A 27,961-nucleotide genomic window follows, 5' to 3' on the forward strand; every position below is an offset into this window, starting at 1 on the left:
GTGTGTGTCATGGTCTTGTGGATGCGGGCGAGTCGCGAATGAATCGATCGATGGTCGCGAGAAGGTTCTGAAAGAATCAGCAGTTCCTAGCGAAATATCGGAATTGCCTCGGGGAAGGGATTTCCATTCATTACCTTTCAAGTTCCAAGACCAAAGTCGTAAAGCTGCCTGCCCCAAAAGACAAATTCAAAGGATTGATTTCTTTGTTGGGAGCGTCAACAGCAAACGACTCAAAACTTGTGTGGCATAAAGCTCCCGAGGCTCGCTTTGGAACGACGCCGTTGCTTTGCGGCTGCCGCGTTATCACAGGAACAACGGGGCCTCATTTGGCCTTAATGAAAAGTCATTCTATGCACGGGAAATTGATTCTTAAAGAATGCGTCACTTCAACTTGTCCTCACATTTTGTCTTTGTCAGAAAGGGATCATTTCCTTCCCTATTCTGTGTTCAGCAATTCCATCCAAGGAGCTTTTGAATATTAAAACAATACATCAAGTGTCTTTTGGGGTTCGAACTCGATAGCAGCAAACAAACACATTGTTGTCAGCTGGTTATTAGCCGACTCTTTGTTTTGAAGTTGAAATTCCACCCGATAATTTTTTTTTTTAGCCTGCAGTAACCGTCTTTAATCAAGCTAAGTGACCTTGTTAGCATGTCTCAACACGGTTAATGGGACCAAATTAAAGACGCCAAGCTAACAAAACAGCGCTAGTCATTAAGTTCTTAATTGGACACTCAATGAAAGACTTTCTACCGTGGAAGATTCATTACGAGCGTAAAAGACTTTTGACTTGTTCCTGTGTTTGACTTGAGAAAAAATAAATCAAAATGTTCACAAATTGCTACTTGACACAGAGCAGAAAACGGAGCAAACCTTCCATATCTAGAAAATCTTAGTAGTAGTAGTCAGTTGTTGTCAAGGACATCGCGCATGTCAGGAATGTTGGTGGCTAAAAAAAAAAGCTTTTGGAAAGCATAAGATCTTTAGGACTAAATTACTTGTGCACAGGACAATTCTTTTCCGACTGTACCTTGCGATCCTGTCTGTAAAGATCCCAAACAGAAGCATGACGAAACTCCCCGGGTTTGATATCCTGCCACAGAGTGACATAGCTTTCTCTGCACTCATCCAGGGACCATATGGCTCTTAGCAAAGAGCATAGCCTGCTACCCGTACCCCCGCGCCCCCTTGGGACACTTCCTTGTGCTCTTTCCGGATCCACAAAATGGCAGGCAAACCCCATTATGATTCCCTCTAGAACCGTGTCACTATTTTAACAAGCTGCGAGGTTCCAGAGCACTTCGTGACCGAGGCGACTGAGCCCCGCTCGAAAGGTGAACGACGAGCGAAAGCTCGGGTGGGCCGCTGGGAAAACCACATGGTGCCGGCCTTCTGTTGGTTCTCCATCTGCACTGGAAAGCACTGAGGTAAGCTTTTTGGCAGACATTCCTTCATACTACATTATACAAAACATACACTTACCTTGTTTGTTTTTTTTAAGTTACCATTCTGCATCAATTATGTTGTGATGTTAAAAAATAAAAATCTCTGTGAGAATGCATTCCTTTGGGCGCAAATTGGAGGCGTGTGCAGACAGATGTGTGATGTACGTCTTCGTATTTCACACAAATATACCGCCAGCGTGGGACAATCCAATGGAATCATTGTAGAAGTAAATTCATGAAAGGAGTCACACTCAATATCATCTAAAAAAAAGGTTTCTATATGTATAAAGTAGGGCCCGTCATCATAATTGTTTTTTTTTAAATACAATTAGCTTTTAGATTCAGGTCTTGCGACTTTTACAACGGCAACCGGTGACGTCATATTTTCCACTCGTTTGATTGGTTGATCGGAGCTGCTCATCCAAACAGGAGGATTCATAATTTCACAGGTGTGCAGTGGCGGACGAAAGTCAGACGTGATCAAAATTTCATTTTCAATGCGTATGCTTCCAGTTAAAGTGAATTTTTTCATTTTAGGTCGGCCAATATTGTGACTGGGCCACTTGTAAAAGGATTTCTTTGCCGCTCCCGAAGCAACGACAACTAGCTTGGCTCTGGCTTCCCAGCACAACGAACGAAAGAGAATGGATGTCGTCTATAAATAAGCATCTCTGGTAAGTACGACGTATTTTATTTTCAATATACATTTTTGTCATGTTATTGGATACATATGAATTGTGAACTGCTTTACCGTTGTGTAGAAGTTTGAAGTTGATGTTTTGGAAGAGAAAGGTTCGATTATGTTTCGTGCTATTGGTAATAATAGTATTCTTCCTCTAAAAACATTAAATGCGTCCTTCTCTCTGTAATTCTTTGATCGTTATTCCCTTTTTTCGGGGTTGGCGTGGGGCAGCCAGATGCGCTGCGAGCAAAGTTGACCTTTGCAGCCAGCATCTTGCCTTCACGTTGCGTTTAACCTCGCGTGTCAAGGCCCGCCATCTCTGCTGACCTCCGCACGGAGGTTGCGGGCTTCTTGTTATCTCGCGACCCTCAAACCCACACGCACGCACATCGTTTGTGTGAGAGGAATCGTAGATCCGAGCGGCATCACTGCGGCTGGACAAAGAAGGAGACAAAAGCGTTTTCCTCCTCGTGAGATTTGAGCACAGCGAACAATCAGATTGTGCTGTTGCGGCCACAGAAGATAACTAGCCAGGAAGTTATTTTCATACAGCGTGTCCAAACTTTTCCGTTTGAGGGCCGCTTACAGAAAAATGGAAGAACGAAAGGGCCACTTAAAAAAGTGAAAATAATTGAAGATGTACAGTACTGCCTGTCAACATTTTTTTCATCCTTGCTACTACTTCTGTTTATGTTTATGTTGATATTGGTGAACCAACAAAAACCCCAGACTCTACGGCCATGTGACACCTAAAGCTTCCTGCGTAACAGTAAATAATCCCGCCAGGGCTAAACCTCCTGCCAGATAAAAGCAAATCCCCACCCCGCCCGTCATTTCCACTTTTGATTGGCCTATTCATTACTTTATTAACAATCTCATGATCATATCGCGTGGGGGGATGGGGAGCAAGTACACCCACGGGTCCCGTCTGCTCACCACACGTCCGCTTGGATGTCATTGAGACGTTTGCACGCACAAATCTGCCTGGCGTTATGAATCGAATGACCTTTGTCTAAACCGCAATCCCGAACCGTCTGTTCCGCCGCATAAGCTTCCATTTCGCTTATTGTTTTTATTTTCCTCCCTAAAATAAATCTGAAAGGGATCTGCTGTAATTCCATTATATGTGTTTATACTGCTTCATGTGCTTATATGTATAATGTGATTTTATTTATTTTTTTTTTTTTTATGGCTTCTGGAGCAATTGTGCCCTGTGAAGTCTGCCTAGTAACAAGTGACACTGTCAACCCCTTGTAAGGGACGGAATAATATTCAGTAACAAGTGAATGTTGAAAAGTGGCTCTATCCCTCATCAAGTGCACTAACCCTTAAAAGAATCTAATATATTATTCTACCATATATGATATGTGTTTATGAACCTTCTATTGCGGCCTGGGATATCTTGGCCTCTGATTTTTGAGTCATCTCCAACTTGATGGGGCCGAGATTGTATTTATTTTAATCTGTAAACTCCCCAAGTCATATTGTGTTCTTCAGTCGGATGCTTGCATGACAGATGGCCAATCCAGATATAATCTGAGGCATTAAGGTCACACTCGCCAAGCATTATTTCTTTCCTTCTTTCTTGTTGTGTGAATTAATGGCATCATCATTCATCTTGAGAACCCCTGATGCATGCGTGCGGTCTCCTTAGATGACCTGAGCTTTTCTTCGGCTCACTGACACAAAAATTCTCCAAAGAAAAATCCGCAGTGTCGACCTTTCGAGAACCACCAACCCCAAACACGTCTGCCGTTAGATTGAAATTGATATCAATGTTGTTACACCCCAGCCCTCTGGATGGCGATGTACAAAATAAAGTGTGCGCAATCTAGCATACTTTTTCACCACCACAGCTCCATCTGCTGGAGCTGGTGGGTCACTGCGCTGCTTGACCCAAATACATGCGGACTGTATGAATGGGAAAACGGTCCGAAAGTGTTGACAAACTATTTAAGTCATATGATAACTAATCATTCAAATGTGGATTTTGCAATATTGGTATAATTGTATGCACTGGCTGATACGTTATTTGGAAAAATCCATTGAATGTAAAAATGCCGACGATGAGCCCACTTGATTTCTTCTATTAATTTTCAATGCAGAGTCATCTGGATCTTATCTCAATAAATGCGCGGTGATGAGTCATTCTCCAGTAAGCCTTGAAATTCCCGTGTGTTGACTTTCAGCCGTCCTTGTTTGACTTCCCCCCCCCCCCCCCCCAAAATATTCATCCACCCTTCCCTCGCTCTGACATTTTAAAACTTTGAGTGATGGGTGTGAAGGCTGAATCAATCACAAGGAGAAAAGTGCAAAGACTTGAGGGAGGTGTGGCCGGTGATTGACAACTGGCTAAACAAGACCAACCATTAGGATTGTTGACGTTGTCAAAAGTGACCATACGTTTCCTCATTTTGACTTATTCCGCTAATCTTTACTGGGACACTCTGCTGGCACACTGCTACTAATTTATAATGATTGACAGCACTTACATAGACAGGATGGCCAGCTACATATAGAAATTCCCTTTTTGTTCGGATATTATCGGATGAAAATATTCTCCAAAAAAATTCAAGTTGCCCTTTTTTGTTTTCTCTCTGTCAATAATATATCATCATCCTTGTAATTTTTTCTCCCCCTACAATAGAAATGTTCACTTTATCTGGATGTGCGCTACTTTAATCCCACGCCAGCTGCAAGCCAGCAAGTGATGTGAACCACCGCATGACCAATGGCCACCTGAACCATTTATTTATCAGCTTTCCCCTCACACGGATCACCCCGCTCCGCGAGGTGCCCTTGGGCTATAGCAGCAGCTTGGGTGGGAGTCACAGCAGAGCGGAAGAAGACGTAAATCGCATGGGAAAAGCAAAGCACACACACAAAAAAAAAAACTTTGGCGGCAGAAAATCCTCTTGTATAACAGTGTGGGGTTTTTTTCCCCTGCGTTTTTCAAGATGCGGTGTTTTGGCAGTGTTGTTTAGGATCTGTGAAATGTCACATTAGCGCAAAGAGGCCTGCCGGAAAAAATCTCCTAATTCACATTTTTCCTGCATGGATTGCCTCGTTGCCGCCATCTGCTCGTCGGGCATCTCCAGCCGCAACCACATTCTGCCCGTCCGAAGGAATTAAAGCAGAGAACTCACTCGTGACTTTTCGATCATAGATATTCTTGTTGGAAATGTTAAATTGTCATCGGAAATTAAGTCGTAGGATTACGTTTTGTTTTTTTTTTAATGAGAAAAAGGTTTCAATATTATGTTCAAAGTCGGTCAATCCTATTTTTCGCCTTCATAACACAGCAACATCATTCTTATATTCTGACTTGATATTCAGCAAATTTTGAAATATTCACCTTTTTTTTTTTCCTAGGACATTCCAAAACCAACCCTGGCATTTCTGTTCTGTACGTGGTCACAAAAGCCTCAAAGGAATTCTTTCCTGTTCTCTGCATCTGATATGATACTGGAAGAGGAAGGATGATTTCAAAGGGTACGTTCGTACAAGTGTGTGGCCGAAAAAAAAAAAAAGGGGGCGGGACGCAGTGATCCCAAGGACAGCGGGACGTTATTGATATTGATCAGAACGCATGTGGTTATGTGGAGGTGGTTTCCAATCTGCCGCTTGATAAACGGTTAAATCGGCTTAGGGATTTTCTTTTTTGTTCTTGTCGTCTGAACAATTATGCTTCCATGTTCAACTTTAATGACAATCAAAGTACAATGTTAGCATCTTAAAAGCTTTTTTTTTTTTTAACAGTCAAGGAAATGTCTCAAGTTATAAAAAATATCTATGTAGTATGTCGTGAAATGGTATGTGGTAGCAGTCTTGGTTTTACTTTTTTTTTTTTTTATCATACAAAGATTAGGACAGGACTTACAAAGATTTTTTGGGTTCACGTTGGGTGGGGGGGAGATAATTTTGCAATTTATTGGTCATCACAAAACTTGACTGTATATAATATTCCAACTTTTTTTTTACAAGAGGAAAAAAACCTTAAAATCTAGTCCAAATAAAAAGAAAAAGGCATTATTATATATTATATATATTATGACAGTCAAGTTCAAACATTACAAAGATGAAATCATAAGTGTGTCTTTGGGCAGCAGATGAGTCGCCGGCTGCGCAGCTGATGCCAGTGAATTGAGAGACGGTATCTGCGTACGTGCTGCGGGGAAACCGCTGAAGCGTTGAAATGACAGATTTTCTTGACTTACGCGCTGTCGAAGAAGCAAGAGTTTATTGTCACAAAATTACACCTTCTGTCTTCTGTTAAGTTTGACTGCAACCTGATTTAAACGGCGGGCCGAGCGTATTTACTCTGGAGTGCGTCGGCAAATTAAAATCCATGCATATGCATGCGTTTGTTTTCACGCACCGCTAGTGGTTTTAATCTAAAAATCCATACTGATGGAAAGACTGAGCTAGCGTAGCACGCTGCGATTTTAAACTGCAGTAAGAGGATCATGAACAACGAGCGAGGACCGACGAGTGCACAGTTAGTCGAAGGTAATGAAAAAAGAATTAGTGGCTTTATTTGAGCAAAAAAAGAGAGGGAGAGAAAGAGAGACACACTAAACACGAGTTACAATGCTCCCGGCTGTGTCCTTTCTGCACTGAGCAGCTTGCTTTAAAAAAAAAAAAACCCTAAGTGACCTTGATGCCGTAATGGTATCAAGATGAATAAATAATACAGAATGTGTGTGACGCCGAGACAAGTTAGATGAGTGTGGCAAGGTGGCGCATGCTGTTGCCGTCAGTCAGCTAGCAAACAGCCATACCGCTCTTGTCTGGGCAAGTGCAGGTGGACGTTGCTGCAGCGCCGCAGACTGGCGTGCAGACAACAAAACTGCACAGAAGCCCACGAGTCGTCACGAAAATCTACGAGACGCTTCACGTAGTTTCCGCTCCAATTTTTGCCATGCATGAACACAACACCGTCACTGAAGAGTCTCGCTCATTGGTCAGTATATTTGATTGATTAATTGATAATTGCCGAAATCCTTGTCATTTATCAGAGTCTTCAATAAATTATCAAAATAATCGTTGGTTGCAGCGCTAATCCCTTCAATAAATATATTTTTGCACCACTATGACATCTACAGTAAGTAGAAGGATGCACTGGTGATTTCCTCAACCATGGTGGGTACACCACAACAAAAAATGTCAATGTTTCATTACTCTTCCTGTGCCCAAAAGACGTCTCATGCTTTATACAAGTCGACTTATTATCTGCTGTGAGGCCCACTCTTCCCTGAAGGTCACTGAGGCTCTAGGGTGCAGAGTTTCAAGCCTGTACATGGTGACTCAACTGATCCCACAGGTTTTCAATAGGATTCAGGTCTGGCCATTCCATTTGAGGTACGCAAATTGGAATGGCCAGTTAAATAAACCCTAGACCGTATATCGCATAACATATACGGTATGTGCACAAGCGCGGTGATGATGTACATTTTAGAGTGGAAATGCTTGCTCCGTTGTCATCCGGGGGTTTTGCTAAACAAGGCCACGGCGACCAATTGTGCCCCTTTACTCCGCTCTACTATATTTCAGCCCGTGAGGCTTCGCAGCGTCCCTCGTTATCGGCCAGCTCAGGTTGCTGAGGCATGGAAACAGGTGGAAGGTAAATGGCATTGCGTCGCCACTGCGGCCCGCCGGCATCGTGACGCACCCTTCTCACACTAAAAGCTGTCATCCATTTTGTGGCCGCTGATGACGAGGGTGCTGAAACAAGAAAGAGGGATGAAGGAGAGAGGAGGGATGCTGATCTCTTAGCTGAAAGTGCTATCTAGTGGAGGGAGGCGGTACTGCAGCTACATACTCAAAACTTGCTGCTGCTGTTCAATGTTCGTGATATACAGCTAATAGTCCAAAAGCTAGTACACTGAAAGAATGTACTTGTTTTTATTTTTTTATGTTTTAATAGTGACGAAAATGAGCACAGTAGTACATGAGCCGTATCAACAATATCAAATCAGTGGTCAAACAGCTTCTCATAAACATTAGTTCCAAAATGACTCATTTAAAGTCAACAACAGCCCATCTTAGCTTTAATGATAAGTCACCTAATGAGCAACTCGGCTAAGCAACAAAGAAATGACTCAGAGGCTCCCTGGTGGCATCTGTAAAACGATACCATCTCTGGTTTCACGCAGATATCGTTACAGGCCGCCGTGGAACGCCACGCGTGGGTCAATCTGGCCGGTGCCAGCGCTCGTGTTCGGAACCGCACTTGTGTCACCCAGAGGTTTACTTTTTGTCTGAGCTAGAAAATAAAAGCCACTTCCTGTCCTAATGAAGTAACCGATCGTGTTGTTCTGTTGTTGACCTTCCAACGATAACCGCTAGGGAGCAGCAGAGCTCAATTCCTGAAGGTCGCTGCACTTCCACCTGAAGCTAAAAAAAATGCGGTATTAAAGTCAAATAATGAACAATAATCACCATAAATCGCCACCGTAGAGCCTCGACCTCGGTTGACCGCGGCGTGTGCGTGTCGAGTGGGAGGGTCCGCGGCTGGCTGCGTGACAGTTTTTGTCCTACGCACGGCCCCGGCGCCACCACCGCCGCCGCGCTCATTCCGCGAGCGGGTGGCTCGGTGACAGGAGCGTCATGATTCCCGGACACGCTCGCAACCTGCTCGCCGCCGTCACATGGCTGCTGCTCCTCTCCAGAGCCTCGCCGCGGTCACACCGGCAGGAGGACGCCCGCTTCGGGTAACGTTCTGCGGACGCTTTGACGCGACCGGTGTGTTACTTTCTTGGTGTGTTATAGTTAAACCACTTCAAATATTTTGACAGGGACAGTGAAGATTGTTCGGATAACATCTCCACCACCAGGTACTCCTGCGTCAAGTCCAGTGGGGAAGTTGCAACATGTTACAGGTGAGTCCATTCTTGACTGGACTAGTTTACAGCAAATTATCAGAGGAGGCTTTATCTGCCCCTAAACCTACTTTTGATGCTGAATTTAAAAAAAAAAGTCAAGTTATTTTTTTGACAGCACATCAGGTTTTCGAGAGAAAGTTTGACCAACAGAACATTGTACACTATGGATGTTACCATGCATTATAATTTAAAGCTTTGACATTTCAAGGAAAAAAAATCCACCTGTTGTCTATTTCATAAAAATAACGAAATGTGTTGTCATTATTATCAAAACAGCATGTGCTACAGAAGAAATGAGGATAGATTGGGGAAAATGTAATAATGGATATTTAATTGATTAAAATATTAATCTCAGAATTGCTACTTAATCGTTCAACATTTTTCTTCAGTTCATGTTTCAAGTGCAAGAAAAATCTCTTGCATTATTTCGGGGGAAACGCGGTTGCCACGGTTACAGTGCCAATGAACATGCTAATAGTGCAAATAATTTTACGTAATCCTGCCGTGATGAAACCTGTTATGTAATTTTCATTGACAATGTCAAAATACAAGCATTTTTCGATATATTTTTTTTAACTTAAGTCGCCACAAAAATTGCTCTCGTAGGATTGCGAAACAACGTGCTCGCCATGGCTCCAGTCATCGCTCACAACTGAAACTGAAAAGTTACAACAATCGAATTGAAACCAAATCAACCTAAGCCTAGGTCATGACTGCAAGTGAACAGCCGTCACAATCACTCATGTCAGTAGCATACTGTTGCACTTTTTTACTTTCTGCATTGTTGATATGAAGTGAATGGTGATGGATGCCATTTTCAGAAACACAACTTTGTACGCAATGCCTGCAAGTAGCACAAAAAAAATAAAAAATAAAATAAATGGATAAACTTGCCAGACGTTTCACCTTTTACCCAAAAGTGTTCTTGACTTATGTCCGTCTATCTTACGCAAACCGCAAACAACTGACACACAGCTAGCTGCTCTTTTATGTAACAATGAACATTTTTCAAAGACGCTGAAATCCAAGTGGGAGTGAGCCTCTGAATTCATGTCAGATTTGTCGTCTCGGCTGCTGAGTTTCAGCAATGTTACGGAACATCGTTCATCAAAGGTCCTCAGACGACCTCCCATCATGTTGGCATTTTCTATCTATTGTTGACAGAAGTGAGCGTTACTATTTTGGTATTTTCTCTGGCTCCCGGGTTGATTAGAGGCTGTGAAGGGCCCGGGCAAGGCTTTTGCTCCATAATTGCGGCATAAACCCTTTATTAGCGCAAATAGTGTGAACATTGTGTGCCATTTTGGGCCTTAGTGTTGTTACTTTGCCACACATTGAGAAAATGAAGTCTTGGCCTCCCGTTCTGCTTGTGATTATGATTAATATTTTTGCTTGTTGATACAGTGGTTTTTATGGCGGTTGTAAAATTTTTATTATTACTTGTGTACTTAGTTTTCTGTTTTCAGACCGCAAGTAGATATTAACTGTAGATAATCAACAGCCAATTTCTCGTCCTTCAGGAGGTAGTTAACTTTGGAGCCTGACAATATGCATAGCAAAGCAAATGCTGAAGAATGTTAACATGTTGCTCAATTATTGCCAGTAAAGGGTTCAAGATGGCCACAGTTTGACCTTGCGACTCTAATTCCATTATTTTTGAAATTGGTTGGAATCAAAGTCCAAACACACCTAAGGCATGTTAGTGGGTGTCCGTATTCTATTATAAAAATGCAACTTAATTCTTAGAAAGATTAGCACTATGTCTATTCTCTGTATCTAAACCTAATGCTCGAGCGTTAGCGTAGCATTGCAAAGGGCCGTGTACTCGCTGTTATAATCATCGGATTTCATCAGCCGCACTCACATTGTTGAAACCGTTTCAGCGTCACTGCGCTGGCCACGGCAAGAGACGAAGGCCAGATTCCGCCCGCGCTAAGCAACAATGGCGGGAACAAAACGAACACATTTATAATCTTTGTCTATAACTCCTCTTCAGTGGGGTCGCGCTTAAAGGATGATTGAGCTGATTTATTGCGTGCGCAATGTTGGCTTAGCCCGGCCTGTAAAAAAGACATCCCCATTAAAGACTGTTTCCACTCTACAACTGCAACATAATTGATGTGCGGCATGTGCAGTGGTTACAGTATTATTTTTAAATATAAAGCTGCTGTTACGGAGATTTTTTTCCCCAATTTTTTCCCTTGCGTGAACTTCCCTCCTCTTCAGCTGTTGTGGATGTATGCTAGCTGTTGTCTCATTAACATTTCTTTACCTTGTATGATGTAAAATCCATTTATTAAACTTCTTGTTAGCTGGTTATCTGTGCAAGTGAACTGCAGCTGAAATTTAGAAATCATGCTTTTACAGCTGCATGGGAAAAGAAAAAAAAATGGTGGATTAAATTGTCCAAAAAAAGCCACATCTGGAAGTATTACTCAGATATGTTTAACAACAGCATAATGAATTGTTAAAATATGTTTTTTTTTTCGTGCTACTATTGTATCTAAGAAAGGATGATGGAGGGAGTCCAGGTTGTTTCTCAACATCTGTTTGAGCAGACGTAGACACCACAATCGTGCCAATCTGAGATGCCTGAAAATCATTTACGTACATCGGTTGGCAGCCTTCCTCGCCGCCGTAATATTGAAGCGTAGCCTTGCCGAAGAAAACAACCACACATGACAATTCAATTGCAGTAAATCCTCACGATCTATTATGATCAAACATTGTAAAACTAACGTGCCTGCATTGTGTCAAAGCATATGAGGACTTTGTCTTAAAAGTGCAGCGATATTCCTGGAAAAAGTCTTGACTTTTCCCATCAATAATGTGGTTGTTATAAAATTTTCAACTTGTTACATTTTCACATACAAAGTTTTTTTCCTTGTAAAATTGCTACTCAAAGTTTAACTTAGGTTAAAAAAAAAAGACAAATAGGAATGTTGTCTTGTCACACTGACTTTCTCGTACGATCAAGTTTTTCCACGTAAAAGTGAAATTTTTTTTTCTTGTAATCTTCAGTCTTTTTAAAAATATTTTTAAAATCATATTATTCCAGTGGGGGCGGCCCGGTAGTCCAGTGGTTAGCACGTCGGCTTCACAGTGCAGAGGTACCGGGTTCGATTCCAGCTGCGGCCTCCCTGTGTGGAGTTTGCCTGTTCTCCCCGGGCCTGCGTGGGTTTTCTCCGGGTGCTCCGGTTTCCTCCCACATTCCAAAAGCATGCATGGCAGGCTGATTGAACACTCTAAATTGTCCCTAGATGTGAGTGTGAGTGCGAATGGTTGTTCGTTTCTGTGTGCCCTGCGATTGGCTGGCAACCAATTCAGGGTGTCCCCCGCCTGCTGCCCGAAGACAGCTGGGATAGGCTCCAGCACCCCCCGCGACCCTAGTGAGGATCAAGCGGCTCGGAAGATGAATGAATGAATGAATTATTCCAGTGCGGTACTATTAAAAAATTAAATTTTGTCCTTTTTTTTTTTTCACAACGAATGCCCATGACATGTGGGGTCCCTCAAGGTTGAGTCCTCGGACCCCTTTTGTTCAGCCGGTGCGCGCTAAATTTAGGTCAAATTTGTAAGAATGTCAAAGTTGGCTATCATGGCTACCATAAAGCTTGAAGTGGAATAAGTCAGCTGAAAAAGATCTGAACGGCTAACCACAAGGAAGAAGGATGAGAAAGCGGGTCGGGCTAGCTAACGATCCCCACTCCCCTTTCAAACACACACGTAATGATTAATTGGAATCATCACAATTAATCAGCAATAACAACACAGTAAATTGTCTGCGGTAGTTTTTGCGGTGTGATTAATTACAAGATGAGCAAAACACAACCTGAGAAATTAGATTTATGCTCGCACTCTGCGACCTTTGATTGCGACGATCAATATTTCTTTTCTGGAACCCGAAGACATTACTTGCAAAATTACAACTTCTTCCTCGGGGTGGTTGTGGGAGGGGGGAATCCAACTATAGTCATTTCAAATTTGGGACTTTTCTTAAAATGACTTTCGACGTACGACACAACGTTATGCCCAAAAAGCATTTGGATGTTTGACGGCTTTCGTGTAAAAATCCAACCGTGACTCGACACATTCATCACACGCAACTACGCCATTCGCTTTTAGTGGTCTGACTGTATTGCCGCTTTTTAAATTGTACACATCAAATTTTGATATTACAGGTGTTTCGATACGATTTGCAGTCATCGTTTTTCCACACAGACGGTGACCGCAGACGTGCGTAGTAATCATGGCAAGCCAGGGAGGAAAGAGTGAGTAAAACACAAAAGAATGTTGAAAGTTTGGGATCATTTCAAAATTTAGAAGAAAAAAAAAGAAGATAAAGTGCATCGTGTCTTCTGCTGAGCAGAACTGGCTTCCACGACGGTGCGTCAGCAGTAAAGAAAACATCAGTCGGATTATTTCTCGTAATGCGACTACAAATACTACCCCGACGTTTCTGTGACACCTTTTCCTCGTGAAAACGGGACTATAAAAAGCATTACTCTTTACAGTGACGGAAGGATTCTGGCAGCGTGATGATTTCTACTTTTTCCGATCACATTTTGCTGTCACAAGACGACGATAAGTCTTGTCAAAGTGAAACTTATTCTCATCAAATGGCAACTCATTTTCGATACACTTCGCCTTGTTCTCCGACGAGGACTATGACTCCTTATCATAGCTTATAAAAAAATTTAAAAATTAAACATGAGTTTAAAAAAAAAGCCACGTTTTAATCTTGTAAAAATGTTTTCTTGTAGATTTACGGTGTGTTATAAATTCTTCCCATAATTCTTCGTCGAGTCTCACAAGATTTTTTTTCTTTTTTCTTTCTGTATGTTTCATCACAGCACTGCGGCATCTATGCCGATGCATAACCATCTCTCTGACGACTTGAATAATATTGTAATTCGGCCGCGAGTGGGAGACGCGGGCATGCCTCATTTGCATCCGTTGCTGCTCCCGCTGGGGATGGATGGCGATCCAAAATCCAGACTTGTATTTGCGAAAGTGAGGAAGATGCCGTAGGAGTGCAAGCCGTCACCGTAGCGCAAAAGGAGGACATGTTAGTGTTAAGCGGCATTCCTCAGTGACAGATGCGGACATCGCGCAACGCCAAACATGCGGTTTGTTGGTTCTTTGCCCCGCTTGAACACGAGTGACCGACACGCAACATTCCTAACTGTGTTTTCCTTCAACGCACAAAATCTGGACAATTCCGAGCGTGGCAGTGGAATTACCCTGCGTACTTTGTTTTAAAAAAAAATTAAATTAAATTAAAAAAAGGACAAGTGGCAACAATTGTAAGTTGTTAGACAGATTAAATTTTTTTACAATGAACTCCAGTGCCCGATTAAAGTGCACTGGTTCGGAATTGCAAGCAGATCTCCACAATCAGATGTAAAGTTAGCCAGGGGAGGTCACAGATCTGTGAAGTGGGCACTTGCGGGACCGCCTGGCGCCCCAGATCGTAAGTCGTGTATGTTTTCGACACCGCAACTATTGTTAGAGCTTTGGGAATTGATCCTGCAGCACAAGACTGAGATTGCGGCCATTTGTCTCATTAATGACAAAAGGCGGACTACACCCCGGATTGGTCACCAGTCGCAGGCTGAGGCTGAGTGGACAGTTAAGTGTGACGAAATCCAATTCCTTGACAGCTATTTAAACAACTCTCCTAATGGCCCTCAGGAGGTTTGGCTTCCAGTTTGACGTGTTTTTTTTTTTTTTTTTGTCCTTGGTACTCCTCCGGATTTGTCTTCCCCAAACAGATCCTGGGTCAGTTTTTATTTGCATGTCAGTCGACATCAGACAAAAAGCAGACGAGTCTCGAGATTAATGGCCAGTAAATGGGCCACTGAGTGTGAACCTATCCAACCGTAACGCTCGCTGGATAACTTGTAGTTTAAGGTTCGATCCCTGGTCCGCTCCCAAGCTGACAGATTCTGCATCGGGTTTTATTTCAGTCCACACAGCTGACTGACGACCTGCGACCTTTGGGATGCATTTGTCTCACTGAAGCCAAACCGCACGGCGGGTTGCTTGCCATTCAAGTTTGCGGTGGTTCATGTGAATAGCTGCACTACCAGTGGTCTCCAACAGGGGGAGTGGCTCATGTAAGGCTAACCCTGCAGACTGCGGTTTTGGAAAAAAATCAGGAGCCCAAGTCATTTGGGATGTCTAACACCAGACAGTTGCAGGAAAGGTCATCTTTTTGGGTGCAAGTCGTCCACCGGAAGCAGCGTTTCGACAGCTCTTCAAACTGCCGAGCGTGATTTCTCCCAAGGCAAAGCGAGGAGCTGTCGTGACTTTGATTGATAGTTGAGATCAAAGGTCGATTAGGTTGCAGAGAGTTTTGCCGCTTGCAAAACTGCAGATATTTTGTGGCGTCATCAGGTTTGCGAAACGCGCCTTTAGTCATCTAAAGTTCTCCAGATATCATCTGCTGGAAAAACACCATCCTTCAACATTGTTTTACCTTTTTTTTTTTTTTTTTGGCATCTCAAAGGTAGCTTGCAATCTAATAATTCCAGGCAATAATGAGGACACGGCTGAAGGCACGTCAGAGGAATTTTACAGTAAGAGCAGGGAAAATCGCTTCTGTGGTATTTTTAGCGGAACCGCTGACCTCTGTCCCTTTTTTTTTTTTTTTTTTTTTTTGATTCTGTACTTGGCATTCTTATCATGGACTCAGATTACTTTTGTATTCCCCCCTGCCCCCCCATCAACCCTTTGTTCAAAGGTGTGATTTGTGTATCAGGTCAAAACTTGCAAATCCTGATTTTCTTTAGCATGTCAACATATTAAAAATCAAATTTATCGCGATTTTTTTTTTTTTCTGTTGATAGAAACGTTTCAACACACCCGGAATTTATTCTCGCCGTTTTTGTGTCGTCACGTCGACACACGACGTGAGCACGTTAAGCGCCTTTTTTTGTGGTTGATGGCGATGTGGCGGCTCATCGTTTTTTTCGTCCGCGTTCCCCTCGAAGATCGACCTTTTTTTTTTTTTAAATGCGAGGTATAAAAAAAGATTCATTCGTAGCAACGGACAGTTTTACGGTGCAGATGAAAAGTGGAGTGTTGATGGAGTGCGGACAGTACCATAGAGGTTTTAAATAGACGGAATACCTGCAGAATCCATTAAAAAAAATGATGAGTTGGATGAATTCGGCTTTATAGGTTTTGGCATGAATATGGACTTCTCGACAAGGCGAGCGAACATAAGGAAACGCAGCATAGCCAACGTCGAAAAAGTGAGGAATGGACACAGATCGCTTTCTTACAGTGTCAATCAAAGGCCAGTTTGTTTTATATTTTAAAAGGCCCGTTCTTTTTAATACTGTAATGGATCCCATTCGCAGAATAACAAACAACGCCGATGTTTGGAAAGAAAATGGAAGCCGTCATATTTGTGGAAATGATTTCATTATGGGTTGATTGGTTGTGTAACGTGTGTCACTTTGACCCACATTTTAAAGGGAGCTGGAGTCTGTTTTTTTTTTTAAATATTGTGCATCGCCAGTAGATTTTGAGTGCAAATAATCTGAAAATATGAGCGTTGCTTTCTAGCATTATTCATTCATTCATCTTCCTAACCGCTTGATCCTCACTAGGGTCGCGGGGGGTGCTGGAGCCCATCCCAGCCGTCTCCGGGCAGTAGGCGGGGGACACCCTGAATCGGTTGCCAGCCAATCGCAGGGCACACAGAAACGAACAACCATTCGCACTCACACTCACACCCAGGGACAATTTAGAGTGTTCAATCAGCCTGCCACGCATGTTTTTGGAATGTGGGAGGAAACCGGAGCACCCGGAGAAAACCCACGCAGGCCCGGGGAGAACATGCAAACTCCACACAGGGAGGCCGGAGCTGGAATCGAACCCGGTACCTCTGCTACTGTGAAGCCCACGTGCTAACCACTGGACTACCGGGCCGCCTCTTTCTAGCATTAGTGAGATTTTAAAAATGTCGCCATCCGCAAAGCACTTCACAGGACAAGTCTACCATTTTTGGATTCGGGCCAACTCCAACTTGGGAATTCGCTAAATTGCTACCAAATTTCAAGCGGGTATTCTTGACGGGTGACGTTGCTTTTGTGAAAATGGTGATTTTTAAATCTCAACACGATTTTGACCAACATTGGTGGACCTTTCACTTGAAATAATTGGATATATACTTTATATAAAATGTGTGCTTTGTGTGTGTGTGTGTGTGTGTATACACACCAGCAACTCAAGGCTGCAACGGCAAACTACCACATCGAGCATTTCTCTATGATGTGATGCGGCGTTCCGTCGCCGCACCCTCGTAGCACATGCACATGCATAACGAGTGAGTCAATGACGCCGCGCTGTACCCTGGTAAATGCAATCTGCAAAATTTACACACACACACACACACACACACTGACCTGCTTCTCCTTTCAACACTTTTGTTCTTTTAAACCTTCACGCGGGTCGAAACGTTCACAGCATGTGTCAAAACCAGTCCACAAGAAATCATTTCAAACAGAATCATTCATGAAGGTGGAAAAGATCATCTTGTCGAGTTGTTTTGGATGTTTCCCAACCCCCGCTTTGGGATTTTCCACAAGGGGCAACATGGAACGGTGTTGCAATCTGTGAGCATTTTCCCTGAATGCTAATTCAATAAAAAGATGCGCAGTCAAGGGAAAGTGAACGCTGATATGGATCTGGTTTCTCTTGTGATGACGGGGCGGGGGATGTTTGTTTTTACCGCCATCGTCCCACCGACTGTTTGCTTATTCTCCTTCGGGTCACACAGGAAGTCGTCCTGGCGTCAACTCTCTCAGGGTGTCCGCTTGTGATGTTCCCCCTTCCCAGACTCTTTACAATACTTGATGGTATGAAAATATCATCCGGGCACACGTGAAGATGAGTCGGCGGGGGTTATGTGTACCGTACTAGTCCGATATTCGATTTGAGATCGGCAACGTGGCCTCGTGAGCGCCCCTATGTGGCGCGTCACTCGTCTGCGGTGAAGGTCAGGACAAACGTCATCAAATGCGATGGTCACGCTTTAACATTCATCCGCCCCCAGTGTGCCGAGAAAAGTCGTCACGGTATCTGGCGAATATTCCTTACGAATGAGCCGATCTCGCGGCGCCGTTTCTCGTCCTTTTGCCCACGTCACGACTGGCGAGTCGCTCTTGATGTGAAAAAAAAAAAAATTAATGACATCAGTGTGCCAAGAATTACGGAGTCATCTTCTCTGAGTGAGCACATTGTATCGCCGCGCTCACTTCATCGGCTAATTCAATTTTTTCCATTTTTCTTTTTTTTTTTTTTTTGGTGTGTATCATTTCCTGTTAAAACAACAGCCACACCTGGAAGCACTTTTTGCTTTTTGCGCGTGAGCCTGTGATGAATAATAATCGTAATGCTTTGGATCGGAACGGAGCGGTGTGAGGGAAGCGGTCCAACACAGCGGGAAACTCGCTGCGCTCGTTTACCTTTTTAGTAATACATGTCAGACGTAATGCGGCTTTAACAGACGTATTCTACCCAACGTTAATTTGCTTCCGTTTGCCATTTTTCAGAAAGCAGTGCTGCCGGGGCTTCAAGTTCGTGTTGGGCCAGTGCATTCCTGAAGGTAGGCAAGAGTTTTAAGGTCTGATCGCTCATCCGCTATGCATTACAAAGTTTGTCAAATGTGCTTTTCGCCTGCCAACACGGCGAGATGCACAGTCGTCCGCAGCAACATCCAGAAGCCATGTCGGCATATTTTGCAACAAGAAAGCAATAAGTCGGGGACCTCGCGTGTCTCTTGTTCTTGCTCTTAATGGCGTGCTGCAACTCTTCCAGTAGCACTCCGAGATTTCCAGCATGTCGCAGCCCGACGTGGCACTACGCTGAAGGCGCACGACTCTACGGTATTGTGTAATGGAAAAACAAGGCAGGCGTAAAGGAGTACTGGATATAGCTGTGCTACATGATATTTACAATGTAATGACATTTGATCTAATTCCAAGCATTCCACACGATGGCAGCCACCAATTTTATGCGCGATTCCTTTTTTTTCCATTTTGTTACCTGCGTAGTGACATTGAAAAGTTTTTCCCTTTGTATTTTCCAAGACTACGACGTGTGCGCCGGCGCTCCCTGCGAGCAGCAATGTAGCGATCACTTTGGCCGCGTGGTGTGCACCTGTTACCCCGGCTACCGTTACCACCGCGAGAGACACCGGAACCGCCAGAAGCCGTACTGCCTGGGTGAGTCTTTCCGATTCGCAACGGCGTATGATTTCGTCTTTGGCCAATCGCGTGACGGGACGTGAACATGTGTTTACAATACAATACAATATATTGCTGATTTCTATAGCGCTTTCACAACAGCGGCAACTGTAACAAAGCGCTTTACAAAACGGTTAACATAAAGTAAAATAATAAACAAATAACATAAAAGACGGACAGTCATGCAGTTCTAACCACTTTACCATCACACGCTTTGTTGTTTGAAGCAGTTTGAGATGAAAGAGGAGAGAATCAAAGTGTCCTTTAACCAGTGGATCAGAGACGTCATGCTCAAAATGTGCACACGTCGGCTACAAGCTAAGTTTCAAAGTCAACAAGAAGCTGTAGCATCCATTGACGAAAAAAGAGATTGGTTCACTTCTCCTGTGCCATGGAAATCCACTTCAATTCCAAGCGGCGACTCTCGGTTCCAAATACGTATTGGCGCTCTGCGCCAACGCTCCTCTCTCCACATCCTCAACTTCAGCAGCCATCCATCTAGCCGCACCAACGCCGACTGTCCCACAGCCACTGTTTATTCTAAAACAGCATCATTTCTTGTGCTACAAAGTAAAATGTTTGATTGCGACTGGTCCTGGAGCTGGAACAAGTGGCTGGGGAGAGGGCAGTCAGGGCTTCCCTGCTAAAATTGTTGCCCCCGCGACGTGACCCCGGATAAGCAATAGAAAATGGATGGATGGGGGAATTCATGTATTGTTGTTGTGTGGGTGGGGGGGGGGGGGCCGTGTCATGTTATTCAATTCCACTCGTTGGTTTTTAGTGTTAAAGTATAGCCTGTCCATCACAGGGTTTTAGATGATATTTTAACTCATTCACTCCCAAAGACGTTTTTAAACGTCTTTTCAGACTTGGTCTAGAATTGGCTGGTACTGAATGAGTTTCAATGCCCCGCATATAACACAAGCTGAGCTGGACATTTGCAACTTCATTGTTTTCAATTCGTATTGGTCTCCAGCATATGAAGCATTCAATTATTCAGCCTAATTTTCTTCTTCGCTTCTGACAGACATCAATGAATGCGGTGACACCAACACGACGGCGTGCTCCCAACTCTGCATCAACACGGTCGGGAGCTTCCGTTGCGAGTGCTATCCAGGCTTCTTCCTGGAGGAAGATGGGCGGACGTGCAGCAAAGAAAAGAGAGGTCAGTGGCTTGTTTGTGGGACGCAACCCGAGGGCACCGCCCAGCTGAGGCACATTGAAAGAGACAACAATTAAATGATGAAAATGAAAAAAAAAAAAAGATCACCAGCCCCACTGCTGCGCAGAGTCTCAAAAGCAACTTTCTGGTGTGCCCAAACTGTATAAAATGGTCACAAAATAAATGTAAATGGAATACAACTAGCGTTAGAAAGGAGATGTATTACTGATGGAGTGTTTTACCACAAACGGGAATGTGTGAATGTTGGGGTTATGTTGGGGCACTGTATGTCTTCGTCGGTGGGGGAGGGGGGGGGGGGGGCAGGGCGCGTGTGAGTCTGCACGCACCTGGTAGTCATTACATATGGCGCGTCAGAACAGTTTTTCCTCCCGAGCGTAAACTTTGAACCTTTCGACTCTGGGGTCCTTCCCTGCTTTGCCTTGATGCTCTTGAGGAAAACATCATAAAGGACTCGGAAGATGAAAAAATAATAATCATAAAAAAATAAGGATGTTCACGCCCATTCCGTCGCCAATGAGGCGGTCTTTCCTCCCGTGGGGGGGTGTCTCCTCGGTTTAGCAAAAGCAACGTGGTGCCCGACACTGTCAATCTGCCATTTAATGTATGCGCGTGGAAACAAAAGCGAGCTCTGTGCGCCGAGCTTTTTTTTTCATGATTGTTCCTCTGATTACCCAACCGGGAGAGTAAATGGGAACGACGGTGGGGAAAAATCCCGGCACACGGGTCCCCCTCAAAGGGCCGATACGTGATTGGCGGCCGGCTCGCGAGGTGTGATGTCACACGTCCAAACGTCGGCCGCACGGCGCTGTGCGACTGCCTGCTTCTATCCTTGTCAATCAAAAGCTAATCATACTCGTTTGTGTCGGAATGTTCGTTACCAATACAGCGGTGTGTGTTTCGATGATATCGTTTAATAGGGGAAATGAAAGTTGTTGGGTTTTTTTTTTGTAGCCATGTTGTTTTTATTGAGCAAAGATATGAAAAAAAAAAATACAAATGATGGCAACGGTCTCGCTAACAGCGCTGCATCATGTCGTGGAGAAATCTGACAACGTGATGAACACGGGGACCTGCTCGGCCACGTGCGACGACTTCCAGCAGATCAAGGCCACCGTTTTGCAGCTGAAACAGAAGGTGAGCGAGCGCAAAGTGGAACTTGAAATCACTCGCGCTCATCAATGTTATTCGTGCTGCAGTTCATCGTTCACACATCCCACTACATCACAATGATGAATTTGGAATATATGACGCATTGAAAGGAACTTGCCCAACACTGCAAAAAAAAAAAAAAAAGCAATGTAAGCACGAGCTTAAGTCTTCATTGTGGAGATCTGCAGAAACCATCTCCCGCCTTTATTTTTCCACACAGTTCCATCATAGCGGGAGTCGCACGTGTACAGCCCCCCGGAGGTGTAATACACTACTTTATTAATTTCATCCTTTATCCCCCCCCCCTCAAAAAAAAAACACCTGGACACATTTCACTTCACTTGATATCTTTCTCCAAGTGAGAATTAGACGGCATTAAGCCAACGGTGCTCTTTGCATTTCCCTCCAAGAATCCATCTGCCACTTGTGGCGCTCTGGGTCACATGATTAATTGCTCCGCGTCATGCGGTGGTACTTCAGCTCTATACACGCCTAATATTAGATACGCCACACAAGACGACAATCCCCAGTTACCAACGACTTTTTGAAAGACGTCGTCATTCATCATATTTTGTGAGCTTGTTTTCTCTTACCTACCTTACCTTCTACCGAGCGTCAAATTTATGAAGCGCGCCCGCGACCCTCGTGAGGAGAAGCGCTTTCAGATCATGGATGGATGGATGGAAATTTGGGTACATTTTCAACTTTTGTGATGTGTGCGGAAGTTCTTATTTCACATAGGCTGTGAAAATGTTTGCAAGGTGTTGGATAAGCTCCGCCTGTGGGAGGGGCTAAAGGGGCTAAATCATGTGCGTTCGTGCATTTCTCATTCTTTTTGCCTCATCGCTTCATCTCAAAATGCCCACTTCATGAATAAATACAAGACCATTGTTGTTATTTACCCCCCCCCCCCCATCCCTTTCTTGACACAAGATGCTGTCAAGCAGTCCTGATGTTCCAGAGCAGAGGACCGACGAGAAAATCCCAGCTGCCTTTTTAACGGGACCACCAGGTCTGCCTGGTCCGCCAGGTAAACACGCATCTTATTAAACCATTCAAGCCTCATTATTTGCAAAGCGACAAACAGAACCACGCGGCCCGAGCGATTACTGAGTCTGATGGAATATTAAGATTGTACCCCCCCCCACCCCCCCACAATTGATCTCCAGTGGCTTCAACAACACGTCTGTGTTTATTGATTTACTTTTTGTTTAGGAGATCCAGGACCAGCAGGAGAGCCAGGTCTTGTCGGACAACCGGGGCCACCGGGCCCTCCCGGACCAAGGGGCCTGATGGGTCCCCTGGGGCCCACACCGGACTTGTCCCACATCAAACGAGGCCCTCGCGGACCTGTGGTCAGTTGATACCGTGCAACACTTTATTCTTGGAAATGGACAACCATGTTCTGGTGAAGGGCGGCCCGGTAGTCCAATGGTTAGCACGTCGGCTTCACAGTGCAGAGGTACCGGGTTCGATTCCAGCTCCGGCCTCCCTGTGTGGAGTTTGCATGTTCTCCCCGGGCCTGGGTGGGTTTTCTCCGGGTGCTCCGGTTTCCTCCCACATTCCAAAAACATGCGTGGCAGGCTGATTGAACACTCTAGATTGTCCCTAGGTGTGAGTGTGAGTGCGAATGGTTGTTCGTCTCTGTGTGCCCTGCGATTGGCTGGCAACCGATTCAGGGTGTCCCCCGCCTACTGCCCGGAGACGGCTGGGATAGGCTCCAGCACCCCCCGCGACCCTAGTGAGGATCAAGCGGGTAGGAAGATGAATGTATGAATGAATGAATGAATGAATGTTGTGGTGAACACTTTTTTTTTTCGTAACTTGACCTCCTAATGTACATTTCATTTTCGTTGTCATCAGACAATTTTGATGTCATGTTTTTTTTTTCCCCCTTCCGCTCATGATTCCACAACTTCATTTCTCCCTTAAATAGATGATCGTTACACTGCGACGTTATATGACTCACATGCAGTATGAGATCACATGCAAATATGCGGAGTTGATTTACGGTTATTAACACAACCTATTAAGGCCCGATACATTCCAGATAAGCCCGAAACGGCGCAAGGTTGACCTTTTTGGAGGGGAAGAACGATGTCGGGTTAATCCGCCGACGAGCGGGTTTTCTTTGGCCGGGGTTGCGTTCTTTGCCCGCGAGCGTCATCCTTTCATGTTGATTAGTGAAACCGGGACGCCGACCAAGAATGCGCAGGATGCGGTTTGTGCGTCGCCACGTTGATGAACGACACTATCAACACCCGTAATCAGACGAGCGAGCGGCGTTCACCGGGCCAAAAGCTCACAAAGGCCTGCGGCGAGCGTTCGGAGGGTTTTAATTACATAGGTTCGTCTCCGAAAACCTCTTCGTCCTCATTAGCGCCGTGTCGATGTCGTTTGGGATACTGACAACGGGCCATGCGCACTGACGACGGTTAGCTTAAAAAGCTTGTCTCACTTTAGGAGGCTTCGGGACTTTTTAACCATTAGGACTTTTTTTTTTTTCCTGTCATCACGTTGACACGTCATATAACCTTCCCTGGTGATTCTCTAGCTTTACTATTCTCGTCGTAATTGATTGTGACACGATATTTACGGTCGGACGACTAACTCCTGTTCTCGCAACGGTTTCTTTCTCACTTAAACAGACACGTCGGGGCAATTTTTTTTTTCTTATGTTCATTCTACGCATGCTTTTACTTGATATGAGGTTGTTCTTTTTATTTTTTTATTTTTAGATTATTTTAATTGTCTTTATATTCATTCTCCAACAGGGGCCGCTGGGAGCGCCGGGAAAAGACGGACAGCAGGTGAGATGACTTTTGGGAACAACTGCGGTTAATAGAGCTTCGGCGTCAGCTACACGGCGATGATTGCTAACAGCCGAAGTTGCCGAATCGGATTTACGGCTGATTGTTCGTGACGTCTGTGATCCACTCAAGTGCAAACATGTTTGGGATTTGTTTGCGTTGGGAAAATCAAAAGTGAGCCCGCGCGGGGGCTAACAATTTGGAGTTGTTCAAGTGGCCGTTAAGTTTTTTTTTTTTTTTCTCGATCGGTGTTAAGAAAATCCCGCGGGACCACTCGGCACGTCTGGGATATTTCAGGCTTTTTCTCTTGAAGGTTTCGTCAGAGAACTGGAATGGTTTGCTCTGCTTCACCTCGACGGGAAACCAAAAGGCTTCAAGACGCGCCAAACTTCAGATGGAGACGTCTGTTAACGTTTTGTCTCTTCTGCCTCATTTCGGATTTTTTCTCCGACACGTGAAGGCTGCATTTGCGTTCCGTTCCAATTTAGGCGCAAGATACATACTGTAAAAATATTCATCATATATATATGAAGGTATTGCATTTTGTAAACGAGTGCACGCATCACGGGGAACGTATCGGAACCTGATCAGTTAAATACACAATTATTTCCCAACCTTGATCGGGCCACGGTACGCATTTTACATTACGAAAAAAAAAATCTCACGCTTCCCCCCTCATCTCGATTTTTTTTTTCCACATCATATAAATCACATGGGCGGCCCGGTAGTCCAGTGGTTAGCGCGTCAGCTTCACAGTGCAGAGGTACCGGGTTCGATTCCAGCTCCGGCCTCCCTGTGTGGAGTTTGCATGTTCTCCCCGGGCCTGCGTGGGTTTTCTCCGGGTGCTCCGGTTTCCTCCCACATTCCAAAAACATGCATGGCAGGCTGATTGGACGCTCTAAATTGTCCCTAGGTGTGAATGTGAGCGTCTCTGTGTGCCCTGCGATTGGCTGGCAACTGATTCAGGGTGTCCCCCGCCTACTGCCTGAAGACGGCTGGGATAGGCTCCAGCACCCCCCGCGACCTTAGTGAGGATTAAGCGGATCGGAAAATGGATGGATGGATGGATGGGTATAAATCACAATTCAAATTGCTTCAAATGGTTTGTAACAATACTTCAGATCGCAACGTAGCCAGAGATTACCCCTTTTGATTGAATTTTAATGAAGTTATGACATCTTTTGGAACTGTGCCACTTACCTTAGTACCGATTTTTTTGCTCGACTTTAGCGGCTCGCTGGTGCGATCCAATTCAGGTGCCTTAGCCACGGGATACACAGAATCCTTCAATTTTCCCGCAACGGGGATGTTTGTGTGGATAGATTGGAGGGTGATGCTAATCTGTCTCTCCGAGTAACAAATCCAAACCATCTGCCAAAACACTCGCAGCCCCAACGTGACCCCCCGCCGAACTACCTCAGCGGTCGGGCAAAAGAGCGCTACCGTAGATCAACAGTCATTCCTCACAGTTGCGCTTACACTCGTTAAAGGAGGGAAGGAAAAAAAAAAGTACAATATTATGAATTCCTCTCATGTTCCCCTTTACTCAAATTCATCTAAACTAAATATTTGTTTCTTTACTCTCCAGGGTGAGCGAGGAGCACCCGGGCCTGTTGGACCTCCAGTAAGACAATTGCCACCTAAAAATCTGTTGCTTAAAAAAAAAAAAAAAAAAAAAAACTAGCGCTGTCGTTTCGGTGTCGCTCGCAGACAAACGCAAAAATAAATGGCGCTCTTGAGGAGGAGTAAGAGTGGAACACATCAACTCGGACTAGATGATTGACTTTGGACTGGAAAAATTACAATCATGTGGATTTAAAAAAAACTGTATTATGCTTGTAACATTAAAATTAAAATGTTTATTCATATTCATGAAATGACATTTAACTCTTGTAAAGTTAAATTTTGTGGGGAAAAAAAGTTAGTCTTCAAGGAACTCAAAGTTCAATTCGATTCATGTAAACTAAAAATGTTACTCTGATTTTTAATTCTCATAAAATCGCACTTGTGTGATTGTATCTTGCCATATTTGTCGAGCTAAACATTTTAGGACCCAGAAAATATACATTTTTTCTTTCCTAGTAAAAATACTTATTCTCATAAAACGACATTTCTAGTCTCGTCAAATCATTTTATTCTCTTATCAATTAAGAACATATTCTTTATCCTGGCGCCGTAGAAAACGGTTGACTGCATGTTCTAATCCGTTTTTATCACTGTTGGTTGGTTTCTTACGTCTTTGTTGTCGTCGTCAACGTGTAGGGCCCTCCGGGCTCTTTTGACTTCCTGCTGCTGCTCATGGCCGACATCCGCAATGACATCGCCGACCTGCAGATCAAGGTGTACGGCCGAGCGCCCCTCTACCCGGGCGAGGAGCTCCCCGCGACGCCCGGCGCCTGGCGAGACGGCCAGGATGCGGGATCGGGTGAGGACTTTCGAGAGACTCTGCCGCCACCGCCGCCGCCGCCGCACTCCAAGAGGAAGAGGAAGCTACCGCGAGGCACAACCAACAGCAATGGATTCTAAATACTCAATGTGAGGTGTACATTTTTTTAATATTATTTAAATATTAACAGAACGTATCGTATGCCTTTTGGGTCACAGATATTTATTTTTCTATGACATATATATGCAAGATGATGGTTATTTTTGATGACCCTCCCAGCACATTGAATTGAAAGAACTTTACTATACGTCATCTCGTTCGGGTTATTATTAGCAGTAACATTCTTTGTACTTGATTTATTTATCATTTTCTTATTATATGTACTATTGTTTGTTGAAGTCGCTTAACTCATTCAGTACCAGCCAATTCTAGACCAAGTCTTTAAAAGACGTTTAAAAACGTCTTTGGGAGTGAATGAGTTAATTCCTATTTTTTTTCCGTTGGTGAATTAACACTTTTCGTCTTTTTATCATAAAGTACGTTGCAAAGACGTTCGGCAGACATTCCCAAACCGTTTTTCTTGTCACCATTGAATTTTGAACATTTCTTTGCGACGAGAAAAACAGTTTGGGGACCATCGAAATTGTCGGCGAACGTCTTTGCGACAATTTGTTTACATTGAATGACCCCTGATGAAAAAGCAACATTCCGTGGGTGCACACAAACCTGCAAACCTTTGCCTCTCAATGACATACAGCTTTCAATTATCGTACAAGAGTGCTCGCCTGCTGTTCGGGTGGATTGGGACCAAGCCCCGCCGTAAATAGCCAAAATCTGTGAATAATTGATTATTCTTGACCAAAACCAACATTTCTTAGCTCTGCGAAGGCATGCCCGTGAATCAACTATTGATTTTATTTGTACTTTTGAACATGTATGAGAAAGCACTCAAACTATTACGTCAAATCGTCTTCGAGATTGATGCCAGGTGTAAGATGAGTCCACTGTGATGCTTTGTCGCCGTAGTAACAGCAAAACAACTGGCGGATGATAATGTAAATGTTTTTTTATTATTTTTTAAGGGTCGTTGACATGCTTCCAAGTGCTGCGGTAAATCTCCACTTCACACCGCTGATGCAATATCACACGTGTGAATCGTTTA

The 27,961-nt window shown here is 44.1% G+C and overlaps 1 protein-coding gene across 1 annotated transcript; it reads left to right on the forward strand.

Moving 5' to 3' along the window:
- Window positions 1–8,397: 8,397 nt before the first annotated feature.
- Window positions 8,398–27,106, forward strand: ccbe1 (collagen and calcium binding EGF domains 1). Its single transcript, XM_052050215.1, has 11 exons — window positions 8,398–8,841; window positions 8,926–9,009; window positions 18,579–18,631; window positions 19,116–19,250; window positions 20,299–20,436; window positions 21,476–21,588; window positions 22,537–22,633; window positions 22,819–22,958; window positions 24,378–24,413; window positions 26,002–26,037; window positions 26,676–27,106. The coding sequence occupies exons 1-11, from the start codon at window positions 8,738–8,740 to the stop codon at window positions 26,937–26,939; spliced, it is 1,200 nt and encodes a 399-aa protein (XP_051906175.1). The 5' UTR covers window positions 8,398–8,737; the 3' UTR covers window positions 26,940–27,106.
- The last annotated feature ends 855 nt before the right edge of the window (window positions 27,107–27,961 follow it).

This window comes from Hippocampus zosterae, chromosome 18, assembly GCF_025434085.1.
Source record: "Hippocampus zosterae strain Florida chromosome 18, ASM2543408v3, whole genome shotgun sequence".
Classification (NCBI taxonomy): domain Eukaryota; kingdom Metazoa; phylum Chordata; class Actinopteri; order Syngnathiformes; family Syngnathidae; genus Hippocampus; species Hippocampus zosterae.

Bases quoted from the DNA above. Each gene is read 5' to 3' on its own strand.
- ccbe1 (XM_052050215.1), top strand. From the start codon at position 8,738: ATGATTCCCGGACACGCTCGCAACCTGCTCGCCGCCGTCACATGGCTG. The intron at 19,251-20,298 runs GTGAGTCTTTCC...CGCTTCTGACAG, and splicing joins CCAGAAGCCGTACTGCCTGG to ACATCAATGAATGCGGTGAC. The intron at 21,589-22,536 runs GTGAGCGAGCGC...TCTTGACACAAG, and splicing joins TTTTGCAGCTGAAACAGAAG to ATGCTGTCAAGCAGTCCTGA.